General features: G+C 38.0%; 2 protein-coding genes and 1 pseudogene across 3 annotated transcripts; 1 reads left to right on the top strand and 2 right to left on the bottom strand.

Annotated features, from left to right (window-relative positions):
* Window positions 1–4,137: 4,137 nt before the first annotated feature.
* Window positions 4,138–5,576, top strand: LOC107670445 (C-factor-like; annotated as a pseudogene).
* Window positions 5,577–6,480: 904 nt separating this feature from the next.
* Window positions 6,481–11,393, bottom strand: LOC107670464 (E3 ubiquitin-protein ligase TRIM39-like). The gene is made up of 6 exons (XM_016463066.1): window positions 10,531–11,393; window positions 9,603–9,698; window positions 9,262–9,492; window positions 9,152–9,174; window positions 8,949–9,067; window positions 6,481–7,606 (listed from the first exon to the last, which is right to left on the bottom strand). The coding sequence occupies exons 1-6, from the start codon at window positions 11,161–11,163 to the stop codon at window positions 7,047–7,049; spliced, it is 1,662 nt and encodes a 553-aa protein (XP_016318552.1). The 5' UTR covers window positions 11,164–11,393; the 3' UTR covers window positions 6,481–7,046.
* A 1,329-nt stretch (window positions 11,394–12,722) lies between these two features.
* LOC107670535 (PDZ domain-containing protein GIPC1-like) lies at window positions 12,723–18,619 on the bottom strand. 2 transcript variants are annotated; one of them, XM_016463180.1, is made up of 7 exons: window positions 18,330–18,619; window positions 16,954–17,402; window positions 16,693–16,878; window positions 15,554–15,734; window positions 15,378–15,484; window positions 14,132–14,213; window positions 12,723–14,050 (listed from the first exon to the last, which is right to left on the bottom strand). In XM_016463180.1, the coding sequence occupies exons 2-7, from the start codon at window positions 17,284–17,286 to the stop codon at window positions 13,899–13,901; spliced, it is 1,041 nt and encodes a 346-aa protein (XP_016318666.1). In that variant the 5' UTR covers window positions 17,287–17,402; window positions 18,330–18,619; the 3' UTR covers window positions 12,723–13,898. The 2 variants fall into 2 exon arrangements, with proteins under 2 accessions (XP_016318666.1, XP_016318667.1); XM_016463181.1 differs by having other exon boundaries at window positions 16,954–17,424.
* Between the last annotated feature and the right edge of the window lie 2,849 nt (window positions 18,620–21,468).

The raw sequence follows: 21,468 nt of genomic DNA on the forward strand, positions 1-21,468 counted from the left end.
GATGAAGAAGAAGTGCTGCTGCAGAGTTAGTGCATCAGAGAAAACGAAGAAGAAGAGCTGCTGTGCTGTAGCGTAAAATTTTCGACATGTCTAGAACAATTCTTACAAGTATAACACGACATAGCTGGGCACCGCGGACAGACACCGAATGGTGCCGCTGGTGTGCCTACACTCATAGAAAATAAAGCATTTGAATTTTAAAGAAGTGACGCGACACTCGGTGTGCGACCGCCTGAAACGCTGTTTTTTTTTTTTTCACCTCCGTGTCCAAACGTCTTTGTTTGGGCTTCCGAAAGCGGATGATGTCAGGAAACAGTGGTTGCAATTTATTTTTTAACTCTGTTCCTGAGCATTATAACCCACAACACGAGTGAGTAGTGCCAGATTCGCCAAAAGTTTTTGTTGAAAGACTGAGTAAGGGGCGTGGCAGTACTGAAACACCGTCTAAGCTGTTCGCCAATCACAACGCACTGGGACAGCTAACCAATCACAACACATTTTGTTTTTCGGAAGGTGGACCTTCATCAAAGCCGGAACTAATCGAGCCGTTTGTGCCAGGCTGGGGAGAAAGGTATTTTAATAATGTAAATTATGTGAGAAATAATGCGTTTTTCGAACCACCAAGCATGAGAGCATGTTCTAGTACACCCCCAAAACAAAATCAAGACTTTGTAAAAGAGCATAATAGGACCACTTTAAAAGCAGATGAGGTCCTCTGCATTTCCATTCACCCAGGATGGGTGAGGACGGAGGATAAGGTAAATGTAATTTCAGTAATAAAGGAATCTCTCAGGACCTTAACAGAACATGAGGCCTGAATCACAAAAGCACACTGATGGTCTCTTTTTGATAATGTTACACTATTTTAAATGCATGTTATTCACTGTTTGTCCACCAGGCTATTGATGCCAGAGAAAGTGTGGAGGGGATGCTGCATGTCATTGGCAGCCTTATTGAGAAGCAGAAGAATGGTGGATCCTTGGACTACACTGGAGAAGCAATTCCCTGGTAAATCATTTTAAAAAATCAAGTTCATCAAAGGGCTGATCCAGATTGACCTATTTTACGTTACAAATAAAGTGATAAGCACAGTCATTAATGTTTAAGACATGTTCAAATTCATTCTCTGTCTGTTTAATACAATAAAACAAACAATACTGCAATATTGTGTCATTTATCTGAATGCACAGACATTATGTGCTATATAATTTGCCATTCACCTTTTAAAAAAACACCATGACACCACATATTCAGTATTTAATGTTACGCATTTTCTGACAGTATTTCTATGCTACTACATGCACTTTAGCAAACAATATGGGATAGGCCTTAAAGACACTTAATCATTCTTATTACATTTTGATCAATATCCTTAAATTGTATAAACTATTACATAGATCTGCTGAGTTTACTAAGCTACTAGCCTACTACTAAACTCAGCATTGTGAAAAGAGCAATACATACAACTGGCTTTTCTAATTTGGCATTACATATCAATGGCATTTATATATGAGGTAAATGTAAATATTAGTAAATTATACAAACATATACTTTGGTAGACAACAAACTGTCCATAAAACTTAACATTATACACTACCCATCAAAGGTCTGGATAGACTTGACTGAGCTTCTTGTGCGCTTTAAAATCTGCTTATCTAAAGCCTTATGTTTAAATGCCTGAAATATATTTTGCAGGCATGATAGATTTTTGTACTTTAAATTTTGACAAGTGATGTCTTTTGGTTAAGAAACTTCCAATGAATTACAATATAAATAACTAGGTAGGAGATGAGCAGTTATTAGGTGGACAGTCTCATAATGAGGTCTTAAGTTCTGAGAAATAATTGAAAAATTATTCACAGTCAGTTTACATTAAAGGGGTCATATGATGTTGCTAAAAAGAACATTATTTGGTGTATTTGGTGTAATTAAATGTGGCATGATTTGTGAAAATTTTGCTATACTGAATGACATAGCATAGACTTCTTCATGGCTAGTTTTTGCGTATTTAATTTCATTCTGTAACCTACTTGTTCTATAGATCTGTGTGTACTGGTGTTAAATGCTATTGTTTTTGACAGCGTTGATAACGTTTATGATAATATCATGATAATGTTTGCGTTTCCCTTACCGAATGTCGTATCCTGTCAGCTAAAACCTGTCCATGGGCTTTTTTGATTGCTTTCAGTTTAAGTGCCGGCGATGCAGTGTTGCCAGATATAGATACTAAAACAAACAAAAAAACAAAAATAAATACAAATAAACCGAAATTGTCTCCAATCTTTTGCAAATAAGATAAGATAAATATATCGCTGACTCTAAACTGCAACTTCCTACTTTATTAACTTTCTAAAGTGTTAAATTAAGTGGAAAAGACAAGTCCAAATATGCTTATAATACCTGGATCTGGCATCACGTGCCCGCGCCCTCACTCACAACTCTCTCAAGCCTCGTTCATTCCGCCAGCGTCTCGCAGCGATCATTTTCATAACAGGGACGCTAAACATTTCATGCAGGCATTCATATGAAGAGTTTAACAGCAAATTAGTCATTCAAAGAACACATTTTATTTTTGAACATGAAAAATTTACCGAGGTCCAGACCTCGGTGGCCTCATAGCTGGTTACGCGCCTGAGCAACAATAGTACAGCGAGAATAAAAGTTATGCCTTCTTTCTTTGCGTGAACATTTGGGCGGTGTTATGCAAATCTTCCCACATCATGACGTAGACGTGGGAGCGTGTTAGAACAAGCCATTTTAGGTAGGTGTGGCTGACTCTTAACTTTCATAAAGAATATCTCTTTGGATTTGAGACTTTAGTCTTTGCAACTGTACAGATCTTCTTTATGCACCAAGAGCTTGTAACACTTCAAAGAGAAAGGAAAACTTGAAATTGCATCATATGACCCCTTTAAGACCGTAAACAACATGGGCTGAAAACTAAAGAGTGCGCATGCTTAGCTTTGCTAAGTCTCTCCAAGGAATGGTAAAGAGTTCCAGGGCACTGAAAAAAAAGCTAGTGAGAGAACAGTCTTTATTGCTGTAGCATTCAAGATTCAAGGGTAAAGGCATAAAATGGAGAATAATACACACTTAAATATAAAGTTTCCAAAAGGGGGCTTTCAAAGCAATGCCATAGAACCATTTTTGCTTCCCCAAAGAACCATTCAGTGAACTTCAAAAAAGATTCTTTAGAAAAATCTTTAAAAATAAATAAATAAATAAAATTGTGGAATGGAAAGGTTCCATGGATTTGAAAGGTTTTTCATGGAACCACAAATGCAAATAGAGAACCTTCATTCTAAAGAGTGAGTCTTAACAGGTAACTACTGGACAGCTGATTCAGAAGAAAATCCCATGACAGACAAATTTAACATTCGCTTACCTACATATGGTTCTATTAACTTTTTTTTTTTTAAATGGAAAACTGACAAGTTGGACTGTTTGGTTTCCAGCATACATGTGAACATGCATCCCAGAATGCACTTCATAAAAAAAGAAGCCCAGAGAGTGCAGAATTGGAATCCAGATGAATGGTGGTGACTTCTATGAAGATCAAATATTGGTCACACCTGGTACTTCAGTCGGACTTATTTTATGATTTGAACCTATGAATAAATACCTTGCTCAAGGTCACAGTAGCAATAATGGAGCTACTAATTAGCTCATCAGTTTCTGGGTCATACCTTCCAGATTTTGCTTTAGGGCTGTTGTTTTCTAGCCCAGATCTAATCTAAAATAAAAAACACGTTATTTTCCACATACTGTACATTATTGTTTCTCATCTATGCCCCGCCTTTTTGAAACGCGTCGATTTTTACAAAGCTGATTGGTCTGTTTGCTTTAGGGCTGTTGTTTTCTAGCCCAGATCTTTAAGCTCTACTTTCACTCCAGATAGCATTTATGATTTGGAATAATACATTACAGCTTTTGGAAAGCATCCAAGCAGTTTTATTACTCAATGAGCGCTTATATATGTTCATGCTGAGTCACTTTGAAATGTCATCTTGACTCATCATGGTTACAAACACTAAAAAGACCAGTGCAATAAGGGGCGTGGAGTCCACTCTGCATCCTATATAAAAAGCCATATAGTGAGGCAGGTTGGTTGACAGAACCAGACTTTCATCTTTGAACATGGCGGCATTAAAGGCGTGTAGTGCTCTAGTGACAGGAGCCAACCAAGGCTTGGGTTTAGAAATGGTCAAGCAACTCCTGGAGGCCCGTTGCTCAAATATTTTTGCTGCATGTCGTGACCCAGATGGGCCAAACTCTGAGGTGAGTATTCAGGAGCTTAGGATTGTAGACAGCTCAAGAAATCTGTTTTTAATCATTCACATTCTCTTTCTGATTCAGGCACTGAGAGAACTGGCCAAAAAGCATCCAGGTGTTGTCACCCTTGTGCAGCTTGGTAATTGTGCATTTGTCTTTTGGACTACATTTTAACAGTTTTGAAGTTTTGAAGTAACATCACTTTTTTCCTGCTACTATTAGATGTTGCTGATCCGTGCATTATCAAAGAGTCTGCCAAAAAAGTGGGTTCTCTACTGGGGAAGAATGGCTTGAACCTGCTCGTGAATAACGCTGCAGTGTTGCCACAAAAAACCATGCTGACCGCCACTGCTGAGGACATGCAAAACACCTTCAACACCAACGTGATAGGACCTTTGTTTGTCATTAGGGTAATGGAAATCACTTTTGAGAGCAAGCCGAATCTAAAATGTGACATTTCTTGTACATCTGAGACAATCTGTTGTGAATGTTTTTAATCAGGAGTACCTGCCATATCTGCGTATGGCAGCTAAAGCCAGTGGCAAACCCAGGGATGTCATGTGATAAAGCAGCTGTGATCAACATCTCTACAGATGCAGCGTCTATGACTATCATGCCAGTACTGAAAGAGCCGTTCCCACTCTTCCCATACAGCATCAGCAAGGTACGCAAGAATTCTAAGGCTTTGTTTAGATGTGCAGCAAAAAATGCTCATTTGAATGTGATTTAAAACTTCATTAAACATCTGTTTTCCTTTCAGGCTGGTCTAAACATGTTGACCATATACACCGCTAGGGACTTAAAGGCAGACGAGATCCTTTGCATTTCCATTCACCCAGGATGGGTGAAGACGGACATGGGGGGAGATAGGGTAAATCTAGATTCAGTAATAAAGTTGATTCACTTTAACAGGTCCATTTTTAATTAAATTTGAAATGAACTAATCAGAGCCTAGCAGGTGAACCTTGAAGCATTCGTCATAGACTTCTCAGAAATGTGACAGTTATCCATTCTAGTAACAATATTTCTGTTTGGTGTCAATTTCAGGCTCCTATCGACACCAGAGAAAGTGTAGAGGTTAACAGGTCCATTTTTAATTAAATTTGAAATGAACTAATCAGAGCTCAGACTTCTCAGAAATGTGAGTTATCCATTCTAGTAACAATATTTCTGTTTGGTGTCAATTTCAGGCTCCTATCGACACCAGAGAAAGTGTAGAGGGGGTGTTCCGTGTCATTGGCAGCCTTACTGAGAAGCAACACGGCGGATTCTTGGACTACACTGGAAAAACAATGCCCTTGTAAACCAGAAGAACAAACCAGAAAAACACTTATATACGGAAGTTCATGAAAGGGCTGATCCAGATGGCCCATTTTACCCATTATTAACAAAGTGATAAGCCCAGTCATTAATGTTTATGACATGGTAACTTCATTCTTTGTGTGTTCAATACAATAAAACAAACTAAACAAACAATACTGCAATATTGTGTCATTTATCTGAATGCACAAACATTATGTGCTATATAATTTGCCATTCACCATAAAAAAAGAACACGACACTAGATATTTAGAATTTGTTGCTAAGTGTTTTCTGAGAACATTTCTACGCTACAAACAACATGCTACACATTAACAAACAACATAGAATGTTACGAATTCTGTTTATATTTTGATCAATATCCTCGAGTTTTATAAACTGGTACATAGATCTACTGAGTCTAACATATCACTTGTACTACACACTTGTGAGAAGCACAATAAATACAACATGCTTTTCTAATTTGGCATTACATATCAGTGACATTTATATATGTGACCCTGGAGCACAAAACCAGTCATAAGGGTAAATTTACATCATCTGAAAGCTGAATAAATAAGCGTTCCATTGATGTATGGTTTGTTAGGACAATATTTGGCCGAGATACAACTATTTGAAAATCTGGAATCTGAGGGTGCAAAAAATCAAAATACTGAGAAAATCGCCTTTAAAGTTGTTCAAATTAAGTACTTAGCAATGCTTACTAATTACTAATCAAAAATTAAGTTTTAATATATTTACAATAGAAAATGTACAAAATATCTTCATGGAACATAATCTTTACTTAATATCCTTATCAATGATTTTTACCCATACAATGTATTTTTGGCTATTGCTACAAATATACCCCAGCAACTTAAGACTGGTTTTGTGGTCCAGGGTCACATATGAGGTAAACATATATATTAGTAAATTATCCAAACATATACTTTGGTAGACAACAAACTGTCCACAAAACCTAACATTATACACTACCAATCAAAGGTCTGGATAGACTTGACTGAGCTTCTTGTGCGCTTTAAAATCTATTTATCTAAAGTATTATGCTTAAAGGACTGAAATTAAATTTGCAGGCATTCTCTGTCTTTTGGCTAAGAAGCTTCCACTGAATTAAAAGATAAATAACTGTTGGCGGGGAATAGGAGACTAACAGTTATTGGGTAGACAGTTTGAGAAATAATTGAAAAATTATTCACGGTCAGTTTGCGTTAAGACCGTAAACAACATGGGCTGAAAACTACTCTATAAAGAGTCAGCATGCTTATCTTTGCTGCGTCTCTCCAAGGAATGGTAAAGAGTTCCCGGGCACTGAATAAATGCTAGTGAGAGATCAGTCTTCAGACTTCATTCTAAAACCTGGAAAAATAGTAATTTGATAGACTAAAAGGTAAACGTTTCCAAATCTTTGACTGGTACTGTATAACTGAAGCGGAAATATGTAAATAAAGCCAGCGTCACCAGGAGGCACTGTTCCATACTGCCACCCTCACGGGGCAGATCTTCAGCACCCCTGGATTGTTCCCATTTATATTTGCCCCCGGACAGAAAAAAGGGAACATTGTCTCAGTGAAGTGGTCGTTAAACGTGTAGACAGGTGTGACACCCACTGAGTCAAAGAAGCTGACCTCTCCAGCATCATAGTCGATCTTCACCCGAACCCTTTCCAGGTGGCCCTTCAGGTTGAGCGGGGTGTGGGGGCTGGTCATGGCCGTGTACTTCCCATCAGAGAGAGCCATGGTCCAGAATCCTCCATCGGGACAGCCTGAGATTTTGCCTTTCCTGGCTACTGATTCTTTAACCACACCGATTACCCAGTCATTATTTTGGCCCACGTCCACCTCCCAGGAATGGCATCCTGAGGTGAAACCCTTGGAGCCCAGTACAAAAACAAAGTGGTCAAAGCGCTCAGGGTTATTAGGCAGCTCTTTCATCATCCCCGTGTTGGACACACTCATCAGGCTCTTGCTAAGAGACAAACAGGGGTAGGCTGTGTTGGGGTCCAACGTCACTGGAGCTAAGTGGTAGAGAAAGCGGGAAGACATTATAACAAATGTATATTTATGTACCAGTGTTAAAATGTAAGATTTGTTTAATTTAAATGTAATTCAAGTGTGTAATTTTTTTAGTGTTAAAAGTGTTTTTTGGGGTTTGTTTGGTCTTTTTTTTTAAACATCCTGACACAGTAACAACATTGGCTTAACCAAGTTTTTTGGGATGGGAATATCTGGTTGTTTGACCAACTGACCCTTCGCAAAATCCCGCCCCCCCCTTAGTAACTGTTGCTACGTCCAACAAGCCAATGGTGCATTCACGCCACACATCATTTTCTCACGCAGTGAAAAATACATCGCAGAGCAAAGAGGACACTGACAACGCGCCAACAGACAAGACTGATCGGGTTACTTTTTGCATGAAACAAAGTCTCAGCTTTCAAATCTTGTCATTTTTTAAAAGAAATTCCAACAATAAATACCGTTTTGTGGCTCTTTAATGTTTCGTGACAAATCACTGTAGCGCCTCAGTTCAAGCAGCACGTGAACCGATCATCTCTTCCTCTTAACAAAATTAGCACAAAATTAACATGAATGAACATCAGAAGGTGTCTTATTTCAGCCGCGGAAAAACGTCAATACACACAATTTTCAAGTTCAAGTCCACCAATGTAAATCTACTCTCCTGTCTGGTTTGTTTGTCAAACAAAATGGCAGATTCGTCACTATGATTGGTCAGATCACCTGTCAATCAAGCAAAGGGTTAATTGGAGCAGGCGGAAAGGTTTCGGAAACCTGTCGGAACAATACATTTTTGCAATTCCATTTGGCTGTGCTAGTGAGTAATTACATCAATTAAAGAGTAATTACACACTTCAGCTTTAAGAAACTAAGTGTAGTTAATAAATATAATTTAATATATAATACATTTAATATAATTAAATACGACATTTAATTTATCTTAATTAATTATCCATAAACATGTATTCATACATCATATGGGCTATTTTCAGAAACATATAGTAAATAAATAATGAAATATATTAATATTTTGTAATATAAATATATTTTTTCATTATAACATTTTATTATAATTTTACAATATGTTTTACATTATATCATTTTATGTGCCATGCTGGCTGAAAACTGTATTTCCCAGAAAGCTCTACTTTACTCTAAGTCTTCAAAGTGGAGCCAAACAACATGACATTTGCTGAACAAACCAACTTTGAACTTCTTTGAATTGCAGTTCAGTAATTTCCTTATCAACTAATTCCATTCAAATTCCGACTCATGAATTTAAAGGGAACCTATTCGGGAATGTTTACACAAACTCATCCAGCTTTATAGTAACTGAACACTCACTGTATTCCACCAGGCTCTGCATTTTTTCCCACACTCTGAACTTCAGGGAGGTGATGTGCTCCGCAACGTCAATTAGAGAATCGGGGACATTTTCTGGTTCATGAAATGCTATCTGAGCTCTGGAAGGACATTCAGTCAGGTTAGTTGTGGATTTTATGAAAATAATTCAATCAAATACTCTCAAATGTACAATGTACTATTACCTCTTTTTGACATTCTTGTAGTTCTGTGGGAAAAATTCAAATCAGTTACTTGTGCTAATATTTGTACAAACTTGATAAGATTAGTTAACAATCCAAATACAGCAGGTTACCTGTAAAAAGAGGCTGTCATCATTAGCAATCTCATTTTCAATGGCCATGACAGCATGAGAAAAGCTGAGTATATCACGAGCGATTATGTCCGTTTTTTTCTTCATCGTCTGTTTCTTTGTCTCTTCTTCTTCTGCCAGAACAGCAATCCTTGCAGCTTCCTCCTTCAGAAGAAATTGCCGAAGCTCTTCAAACTCCTCGTGAACTTGTTTCTCTGTCTGTTGCCTTTGGTTCTATGTGAACCCAAAATAAAGAAGGTAATTCAGTGATTACCCTAGGTATCTGTTGATGGCTAGTCTATCACATGATGTTTATTAGTCTGGATCTTGTTCTTTGTTGATACCTTGATGTGGACAGTTATGTCATCACATTGCTGTTTGGCCTCATAGAGGCTTCGAAGACTTTTCTTAAGTGGGATGACAATCTGCTGCATTTCCTCCTGGAGAAAAAAAAATTTACATCTCAATCCAATTTAAAACAACCCTCAAGGACAGTTTGCAAACCGTAAACAAGAATTCCACAAAAATAATAATAATATAGAAATTGCACTATTAAAAAAATCAAGTTCTAACTCTAGGAAAACATAAATTCACTATTAATGTTATTACTATTAAAAATTGTATTGACTTGGCCTCAGTTTATTAAATTCCCAGATATTATCAAGTTTTCCATGACCACGAAAAATCTATTGCACCACATTAATAAGAATTGAGAATAGTGACAAATACAAGAAAAACATCTTTATAAAATGGATAGTTCCGGTCCTTGATTCTGATTGGCTGAGCCAAGTTCGAAGCTGTTGTAAATTACTCTACAAACATACACCTTTGTTTACATTTGCGTGTTGCTCGGCAACCACTTTGTTGGAACCACAACCGTTTCTGAGGAACTACATTGTTTGGTGGAAGAATACTGTTTTTATTAATATCATTACACTTTATTTGCTCTGTTTTATTTTGTGAAACCTTGCTACGTATATGGAATAACCGTTTTATAAAAGCAATAAGCCCGCTTCGCGTTGTGCCTAACAATGCCCCTTAGCTGTTATAAATTCACTGTAAACCACGGCTTCTTGGGGCTTATTGCTTTAGTATGCATTATGGTAATAAGGATTTGGAGGGTTAATATGCATGTAATATTATTTCAAAATAAAAACACCCAAAAGCCATTTTTAGGCTTATTATTTTGGTTTATGCTGGTAAAAATAAGGCTTATTTGGAAAATTATTTCTTACAACTAAGAATTAAGGAAAATTCTTAACAACACATCACCTTGAGATCGTTTGCTGCTTCTTCCAAAGGACACACACTGTGGCCTTGATGTTTCTTGGACGTTTGACAAACACAGCAGAGAACCTCTTCATCATATTGGCAGAACAATTTGAGTCCCTCCCCATGAGTGGCACAGAGAGCCTCTGGTTTGGACGTCCCGTTGGCTGAATATGAGCCTGCTTTCGCAGACGCTTGTCCTTTCTGCTTCTGTGCAATGGCATCGCACACGTTCTTCAGAGCCAGACTCACGGTGGGCTCCGTCAGAGAACACTTCCTCCTGCATACGGGACATTCCCTCTTGGCCGCCTTCTTGTTCCAGAATTGCTGAAGGCAGAGGTGGCAGAAACTGTGGCTGCACTTCAGGACCACGGGATCGGTGAAGATCTCGCAGCAGACCGGACAAGAGAGCTCATCCTCTAAAGGCGACTGAGCGTGAGACGACAGAGCTCTCGGACGCAGGACTGGGATGTTTTTAAGGCTTGGAAGGGTGTTTGCTCTTCCAGGTTGAGAGGAAGCCCTCGGTCGCAAGGGCATGGCTGTCTGGTGTTGCTGGAGTGGAGTCCACTCGCTTTTACAAATGAAAAACCTGATGAGCCCAAGCTGCAACTGCAGTGTTTGTAGCCAATCTTTCATCTACATCACAAGACTTCCACAAGCACCCTCACGTCCCAAACACAAGTCCGTCCTTCGCCAATAAAGGCCTTTTATAGAGCCGTGACTATCCTTAACTTTAAAAACAATCACAAAATTCTCAGAAGTCAGTCTCTGACCACACCTCATCCACTGGAGCACTGGGTTTTTATTTACGTCACTCTAATATGCAGCCTTGGTTCATTATTGGATCAACTGGTGCTTGAGGGGAAAACAAACCACCATTGATCCATGAAATGTTTGGTGTAAGCATTATTGTTTTGGGAACTCAGAGGCAACGTGAGGAGTTGCAAGAAAGCAAACCCTTTCCAAATGCTGCAGGGACATTTACGCAAAGAAACTTACGTGGAAAACTCCACATGCAGCCACAGAAGCACAGAACATGGCAAAAATGTGCGTTTCTAATGGGATAAATAACAAATACTATACCAAATAACTCATATTAAATCATATGCAGGTCACTCGTTCCCCTGTCCACAATGGTAATGTAAAAGTAAATATGCCCTTGGTGAGGTTATTCAGCCAAGGAGAACGAATCCAATGTTTCAATGAACAACCGTAAGAAGAAAAAAAACACCTACTGCTTTCCAGAACATAAAAACAAAAACACACAACTCATTTTGTTTGTTTTAATGTTGTTCAGAAATCTAACAAAGAACAATTTGGTGCAATAGCATTTCTGTCAATGAAAAAACATAACAGATATAACAGACTTATATCATGATTATTGCCATTTGAAGGTAGTCTGAGACAGTGTAACATGAGTCCATCAAAACCATTACATCATCAGTGTAAACTATTAATTCTTAAAAACAACGCTTATCTAAATATGCTCAAAAAGCATTGAATGAAAAAGTGACCAAAGTAAATCAACGACAAGAGAGCTGTGTTCAAGCTACACTGATAGCTTTACAATATGTAAAAAGTAACACCAAAACATGACATTTTTTTTTTCTTTTTATTAACTTTTGATCTGGGTCCTTTAAACATTAACCTACATCTTCCATAAGACAAGACGCCCGGCTAAATAATAGAAAAAAATAACTATAAAAAAAAGAAATATAAAGTTTGAAGTTTTAACCATCACATGATCAGCATTTACATTTCAAACATGCTCTGACGTTACAGATGTGGAATAGTACAGTGTTGAACTGCCTGGTTAAAAGAGTAATGATCATCTCAGAGTTCCACTAACTTCGTAATTCAACATGTGCTCAGTGTAAGACGCCTGTGTTTGGTCATATTTGCAGTACTATTGTCAGTATCTTGGAAATGCTCACTGGCTGTAGTGTAGTTTCCGTAAACACATCAACACTATATACACTCAAATCAATAGCATACAATTAATGCCATCTAACACCTATACCATCCAATCAGTGCTTTAATATTCACTTACCAGTAGGGCTGGGCAATATGTATCAAATATTCAAAAATACTATATATATATATAGTGGTGTGAAAAAGTGTTGGCCCCCTTCCTGATTTCTTATTTTTTTGCATGTTTGTCACACTTTAATAACTCAGTCATATGGAGCCACGAAGTTAAAACATTTGGAAAAATATGAGATAGGAGAAAAAAATATATTTCAATGCTTTTGCGGTCATTTGCAAAATGTTGCATTCTCTCACAAAAGTATTGTATTCCCCTGTGAAACTTGTTCGCAAAAGCACTGAAAGAGCTAGTTTTATAGTGAAATATATCATGTCACTTTCAGGGATGTGTAAATTATATATATACATATACACACACACACACACACACACACACACACCATGGCTTTCTGAATCTGTTTTGTTTCTGGTTTGTTTGAAACTGTCCTATCGCCCAGCCCAACTTTTAAGCCCTTCATATTTCCTCCACTACTCCTTTAAAGGATAAATACTGTAACAGGTGAAACACTATCTGTAATACTTCATGACATGTCTTAATACTGATTTTACTGATAAAAAAGAAAAGGATTTCCTTATGTTTGGCATTATGTGGTAGTTTGCCACACTACTAAAATGAAAACAGATGGTTTATTTTTTTCCCCCCTTTCTTTTACTCTTTTAAAATAAGAGCTAAGCCACAGAACTGGAAATGTAAAGCACTAGAGGTCATTTAGAAACGGTTCATTGCAACAAGTTCAAAGCAACTCAAAATCCTTTGTATAATACAGAACAAGAGTACATAACAAGACAGCACATGCTTTAGGGAATCATTATAGTGTTGATAAGACAAATGGTCCAAGATTTTGCCATGGGACGGGTCAGATCCACACTAGAGAGGTCACTACAGTGCAAACCAGCATTGCCTCGATCTCTGCACTGCATGTTCTGTGCCTTACCGTGCAATTTATACAGCGTTGGGCAACACAGTGCAAGTGAAAGTCACAGTATGTAACAGAGTAACCTCACAGGGGTACCAAACACGGGCCCTGGAGTAAATACCTTGCAAATTCAATGAGTGTCAGCATCTTTTGCTTAATATCCTACTAAATAAGACATTTCATATAAGTGATCTGGCTCAACCTAGTCAAATCTAAATACAAGTTTTAAATGCATTCAACATAGTGTCTTGATAACACCAGCATCTTAAAAAAGAGTTAAAGGCCTACAAGTGTTTCCAGCGTTCTTAAAAGCATCCCAGCATATGCTCCCAAAATCAACAAAAATAAATCTCAATAGTGTTCCTAAAGCAGTGTTTTCCAGAATTACCATTTTAGCTGTTTCTAGAATTACACGCGACCGACCTTTGCATCGCCTATGGCACCCCACACATCGAACACAAACTCATCTGGAAATGCGAAATCACCCAGAGTCTCGTCCAAAGCTTCAGCAAACTCATCCGGGTTCTTTTTGTCCTTGCCGAGCTCCACCATCGTGGCAGCTGTAAATGAGTGTGGGAGTTAGAGACGCCATTTAAAAAAACAGCAACTGTACAAAAACAGTAATATGCAGGGAAACATACCAAGTTCACTGTCTCTAATGCCCATGTAGCTCTCCAACAGATCATCGACTTTCTCAATAGCTTTTTCTTCAAATGCTGACGGCTGCAACACAAAAAAATAATTAATGAAGACATTGGATTACCCTGCTTAACTGAAATGTATAGGTGATTATTATTATTATGATGGGTGCTATTGTGTTTGATTGTCTGTGATGTATTCTAAAATGCTTAGTCACCAGGATAAAGTTATCTAGCTGGCATAGCATGAGGTCGAATTGCGAAAGACTTGAGAGCATCAGTAAGAATACTGAAAACCACAAACCAATCTGTAACATTTTGCATTACTGAAGTTTGTTTAAAGGGGTCATATGATGCTTCTAAAAAGAACATTATTTTGTGTATTTGGTGTAATGAAATGTGTTTATGCGGTTTAAAGTAAAAAAAACACATTATTTTCCACATACTGTACATTATTGTTTCTCCTCTATGCCCCGCCTTTTTGAAACGTGTCGATTTTTACAAAGCAAGAGAAAAGAAAAAATGAAATCGCATCATATGACCCCTTTAAGAATATATGGAGTCTCATTATAACTGTATCATTCCCAGCTTCTTGCCATTCGTCTGTTTGTAAAGAAACATGTTTTATGAAGAAAATGTTTGTAAAAAGTGATTTGACAAGTTTTCATGAAGGTGAAGAACCCAACAAGAAATATAAAATATATTTGTAAATGTGCAAATATAAAAACGCTTCGCTCTATTTTTTTTTATCTTAAAAATTTAACTGATTTCATACATGCAAATGTAATTTCTATTATTTTTCTAGCCATCAATTCTAAATTCCCTGATATTTCCAGGTTATCTATGACTGCTGGAATTCAAAATGAGGTTTCACTGACACATTCATACATCAAGATTGATTCTCACTATACTCCACATATTTTTAAGGTGCATTCACATTTGCTACATATGAAGTAATGAAAAAAAGTCATCTAAATAAGTGCAAACTCTGAAACTGGTGCTTCTCCGTGAGGGTACAGCCGCTTCTATGAGATCTAGGTTTTTCTCATACATTAATCACAATCCGATTATATAGTGTTAAACATTACAATATATTGAATTGTGAAATATTTATTTAAATGAGTATCATATTACAAGACACAGCTAGAGATGCCTAGACCTTTCCAATCACACAAATGCAAACACCTATTTGCTGACTCATGAACTGAACTGATCTGAGTTCACTGTATATTTAACCCAACAGTCTTACCAGTTCCTCTACGGTGGCTGGCCCTTTAGACCTCAGACGCAGAGTTCCTCTTCCCGTTCCTAACTGTGCAGAGCCTGACTTGCTTCCCGACCGCTGACTGATCATGTCTTTAAAAAAGGGTTAAAACTCATCATATCAGATTCACTGTCAGCTAAAGGATATTCAAAAACACTTACCAAATGCCTTCAAAGGTTCCACCAGCTTCAGGACAAACGTTTTCCCTTTGGGCAATTCCTTCAGCATCTTGGCAACCTCATAATGGCGGCAGCCAATGAGTATCTGCCCGTTGATTGACTCGATCATGTCACCCACATTGATGACCTGAATCTGATGAATAATACTGCCTTCTCTTATCCTCTGCAAAGGAAACAAATGATTTTCAGATGATTGGTCAGAATGAGGATAAAGTTATTATTAAGAGGGGTTTGTTAGGTACAACGTGACGTAGGGTGCATGCTGTTTACGGTTGTCATGCAATGGCACAACTTGACTCGTTATTATAGAATTCAACTGATGTGCGATCACAAGCATGTGAATATCAGCTCATTTACAACAATGGAGAATTGGAGCAAGCCTTTTTGTAATGTTAGTTTTAGTCCTGTTAATCTTATGTTTTCAAACCAAAAATGTGGGACTCATCACTGAGACCTTTGGTCATATGATCTTTCTCTTATTTTTTTAGAAAGAGAAAATAAGCAAATGAAAGGAAGAACAATTCACAAGATTATCCAAAAGAAACATAACTACAGGCTTATTTAATACAAAAGTAACTATATTGTGATATGCACTACCTTTCAAAAGTTTGGGTGCGGTAAGATTTTTCAATGTTTTTGAAAGAAGTCTCTTATGGTGACCAAAGCTGCATTTATTTAATCACAAATACATTTAAAGTTAAAACAGTAACATTGTGAAATATTACAATTTCAAATGACAAATGAGTTTTCTATTTGAATATAATAAAATCTAATTTATTCTTGTGACGCAAAGCTGAGTTTTCAGCATCATTACTCCATTACTCCAGTGTCACATGATCCTTCAGATCATTCTGATATGCTGATCTGCTGCTCAAGAAGCATTTATTATTATTACCAATGTTGAAAACAGTTGTGCTGCTTAATATTTTTGTGGAGACGGTGATCCATTTTTTTCAGGACTCTGATGAGTAGAAGGTTCAAAATAACAGCATTCATTTTTGTAACATTACAAATGTCTTTACTGTCACCTTTGAACAACTGAATGCATCCTTGCTGAATAATAGTATTAATTTCTTAAAAAAAAAAAAAGGCATCAAAAACGTAATCATTAAAAGTCTCACCTTAATGAACGCATAGCCAGCTCCATTATCAGTGATGGTGAGCCCCAGTGCATCCTCTCCTTTAAAAACCTCCACCTCTTTCCTCTGGCCCTTCACGTGAGCAAATATAAAGTCCTCCAGTCCGATCTGGCCACCCAAAAGTTTGTCCATATCCACTTTGTGAGTATTCAGTGTGCAAAACATCACCTGAGAATACATAAGCATTTAGTCAGTATAATCAGCAAGGCCTGCTCTTATAATGCAAAGAGAAATGCCGCTCACCTCTGTTGGAGGAATCCCAAAGGCCTCTCCTATCTTGGCATATAGCTCGCGTACATTGCTGAAGCCCTCGATGCGACCCGTGGGGCTGCCATGAGCCAGCTGCGTGTGGAAGATCAGGCGAGGTCGCAGGCTGGTGGGTGGAGGTGGTAAGCCCTCATGGGCAGCTCCTTCACCCAAGCTGACCCTGCCACCATCCAGGCCACCCAACCCTGGGACGTTCAGTCCAGCCCGGATGGGCTCAGCCTCCTCATTCTCCACCAGTGGAGATGCCTTCTTTCTGCGTCCCAATCCAAGTGGCATTTTGGGCGCTGCTGTCTTCGTTTTGTTGTACATGCACAATGTTTTAATACAAAAGGGGTCTGTGCACCACCTATAATAACGTTCTTTATGTGCCCAAATCAAAGTAGAAAGTCTCTTGAGTTCAACCCATTCAAAGGAAACCTCCAGACCTGTGATACAAAGATGGACAAACTGGGATCAAAAAAATACATTTGTAGAAAAAAGATACATGTAGTAAATTTAGTAGACAAGCAAAAGGGATAAATAAATATTAGACTAGTTACATAAAATCAAAAACAAGAAACATTTCATTAATAAGTAAATATAAAAATGTGTAACCAATTTTTTTTTAAATTATTTTTCCTTTATTTTGACATATAAGATTATGCATAATTCTAAATTTATTTTTTTCTACCCTTGAATTCTAAATTTCCTGATATTTCCAGGTTGTCTGACTAATTAAAAAATTAGTAAAAAATACATTTTTATTCGACTTATAATAAGATTTAATGCATAAATGTACTTTCTACACATTTTCTGTCATTGAATTCTAAATACCCTGATATTTCCAGGTTTTCTACAACTGTGGGAACTTAAGATAAGGTTGCACTTATACATATTTTAATGTGCATTCATATTTCCTACATTTCAAGTAATATAAATAAGTGCAAAATTTAATGGTCACTTCTTGAAAATCTAGGTCGTGTTTTTCATACATTAATAATTGACAAACTGAGATGGAAAAGGATACATTTGTAACAAATTTAATATACAAGCAAAGTCGTTTTATTTAAATTTAAAAGGATTTAATTTGGGATCAAATTTGACATCTATCACTCAAAAAAAACAAAAACAAGAAGAAAGTATTTGGTTCTGCCTTGTTTATTTACATAGTTATCCAACAAGCAAACTCGAACAACAACCTGACTAAAAATGACAAACTAAACTCAAATACCGACCACTGAAAAAGCACTTTCATGTGTTGGAAGTTTCAGAATTAAAGCATCATGATATGTTTCTGTTTATAGACTGAAGCTAAGCAGCTAACAGTAATATGAGTTAGCATGTTAGCATCCTCTAGACATCACGACACTTACCAAACTAACACTGACAGAGAGGAAACCATGAACCGCTGGGACGTCGGGCTTATAATATATTCATTATAAGAGATGATTGTTGAGGAGGGTTAGAGCGGGCATTTAGGGAGTATGTTCTGGTATGTGAAAGAAAGGCGGATACCACATCACTCAACACAACCTGCAGTTCTTCCTCTACTGAGACGCCAAACAGCAGCGCAGCTCAAACATGAGCGCACTGCTGCCACCTACAGACGACATGCGATTATAACAGCGATCATCAGTCAACGACGCGTCTTTTACTGGAGCTGTAGGGGCAAACGTTACAACAGTCACCATAATTTTGAAGAAGAAGAAGAAGAAGAAGATGTTGATATATATATGGTAACACTTTATTTTGATAGTCCACTTTAGACATTCAACTACCTATAGGTAACTTTGCAACTAAATGTCAACTAATTCTCATTAATTTGCAACTACATTTCTACTAACTCTTAGAGTAGACTGTTAGGTTAGGTTTAGGGTAAGTATAATAAGTTGACATATACTTGCAAAGGTTCTTATAGTCAGTTTGTTGTATGTTGTGGACCCATCAAAATACAGTGTTAGAAGATATTAAGCAGACAGTCTACTAATATTTAACCCCTAACCTAACAGTCTACAAATGCTCTGAGTGTTAGTTGACATGTTGCAGAGTTACTTACAGTTAGTAGAATGTCTAAAGTGGATTATCAAAATAAAGTGTAACCTATATGTATGTATATATATATATATATATATATATATATATATACCCCTGGTCCCCTCAGCATATACAGCTCCTGGATGGCAAGCTTGAAAAGTGGATAAAACTTCAAATGAAAGTGCTGTTGTGGTATACGCAAAAATAAGATTACTGTTGCAATACTAATAATTTTATTTGTGTTTAACAAAAATACAACATTCCCACATTATGAATTTCCATGGCATTTCCAGGCTTTCTGGAAATTTGAAATTTTAGAAATCATTTTATAAGAGATTGCTGGGCAGAATTCATTGAATACGTTAAACTTATTTCATACACTTAAAACCTTCAACATGTTTTGCACTGCTCACAGAAAGAGCAATATCATCTATCTAGTGTTAAAGAAAAAGTTCACCCAAAAATCATTATTTGCTGAAAATGTGTTTCTTCAAAGATTTAGAGAAATTGAGCATTACAACTTGCTCACCAGTGGATCTTCTGCAGTGAATGGGTGCCGTCAGAATGAGAGTCCAAACAGATGAAAAAACATCACATTATTCCACATGACTCCAGTCCATTGATTAATGTCTTGTTAAGCAAAAAGCTGTGTGTTTGTAAGAAACAAATCCACCACTGAAGTAACTTTAAACTGTCACTTCTGGCATAATAACACTTCCTCCAGTGAAAAGGTCCATCCCGTTTTCCTCTCACATCAAAATCCACCCACATATTTGTCTAGAACTGCTTTCACTTGTAAATATGCTTGATCTGTGCATAATTCGGTCCTGATTCAGATGAGACGACTTACTGGAGAAAGCAATATTCCGGCACAAGGCAACCCCATCTCAGCATCGAAAATTGCTGGTTGAGGAGGTGCACCAGCAAGAGCAAGCAACGAGATGTGCAAAAGCGATCTCCCAGGTAAAGAATGGGATGGAGTTGAGAGGCAAAAACTCTCTTGGAAGGAGCTGTGGGGCTTGGAAGCATTCCAAATCAGCTTCCTTCTACGAGCCACTTATGATGTCCTGCCTTCACCAGTGAACCTTAACCAATGGTTCGGAGAAGATCCTACCAGCTCCCTTTGTCCATCCTCAGCGAACCTGAAACACATCTTGGTTGGCTGTAAGGTAAGCCTGATGCAAGGCTGGTATGCCTGGGGGCACAACTAGGTGCGGAAGTGTTTTGCGGCATCACTGGAGAACAGGCAGATAGATATCCATCATCAACTCCCTACCTCCTCATGTATGCCATCGTGCACAGATAAAGGAGTTTGTAGGAGAAGGGGGAAGTGGGGTCAAACTGAAGCTTTCTGTCTATCTAAATCATTGGCTCTGCTTCCCGGCTGAAATCACAGCTACCAACCTCAGACCAGACCTTGTGTTTGGTCCTCTTTACTACGTACTGTGGACATCATCGAGCTCACTGTGCCCTGGGAGGATGTGGTGAGGAGGCCTATGAACGCAAAAGCCTTAAGTATTCTGAGCTGGCAGTTGACGCGAAGCAACGTGGCTGGAAAACAAAGGTTTGTTCAGTCTAAGTTGGCTGCAGGGGCTTCGTAGGGAGATCTGCCATCAAACTATTTGAAGAACTATGAATTCGAGGCCAATCCCAACGGTAAACTGTTAAAGCCCTTTCCAGTGTAGCTGAACAAGTGATGGCTCTGGATTAAGAGGCAGGAAACCATCTGGGCACCATAACAACAGAGGTGAAGCAGAGGGGGGCACACCTGGGGTGCCAGTTGTTGCCGATGAGCCCTCTGGAGGTGTTGTGGGCTGATATCATCGAAACACCAAGGAAGGGGGTGCCCACCTGATGACCCCAATGAAGCTGAGACCTCTTTCCCTCTATAACTTCTCCACTCCACCCCTGGTACCACCACTCACTTATCTCAGGCAGGTGCAATAGTAATACGGGATACCACCTAGTCCTAAAATGTAAGTGTATAGAGGACTCGAATTTTAGCCGGAAGCAATGGTTTTAAGTTAGAAACATCTTAATGATGGATTTGTTTCTTACAAACAGCTTTTCACTTCACAAGACGTTAATTGATGGACTGGAGTCATGTGGATTACTTGTGGATTATTGTTATGTTTTTATCAGCTGTTTGAACTCTCATTCTGACGGCACCCATTCACTCCATTGGTGAGCAAGTGACAAGTGATGTAATACTACATTTCTCCAAATCTATTCTGAGGAAAAACAAACTCATTTTGAATGGCCTGAGGGTGAGTGCAAATTTTCATTTTTGGGTGAACGATTGGTTACACTTTACTTGAAGGGGTGTGCATAAGACTGACATGAAACCTTCATAATCATGACATGACACCTACATAATCATGACATGACACCTACATAATCATGACATGACACCTACATAATCATGACATGACACCTACATAATCATGACATGACACCTACATAATCATGACATGACAC

This window comes from Sinocyclocheilus anshuiensis, unplaced genomic scaffold (assembly GCF_001515605.1).
Source record: "Sinocyclocheilus anshuiensis isolate Anshui unplaced genomic scaffold, SAMN03320099.WGS_v1.1 scaffold476, whole genome shotgun sequence".
Taxonomy (NCBI): Eukaryota; Metazoa; Chordata; class Actinopteri; order Cypriniformes; family Cyprinidae; genus Sinocyclocheilus; species Sinocyclocheilus anshuiensis.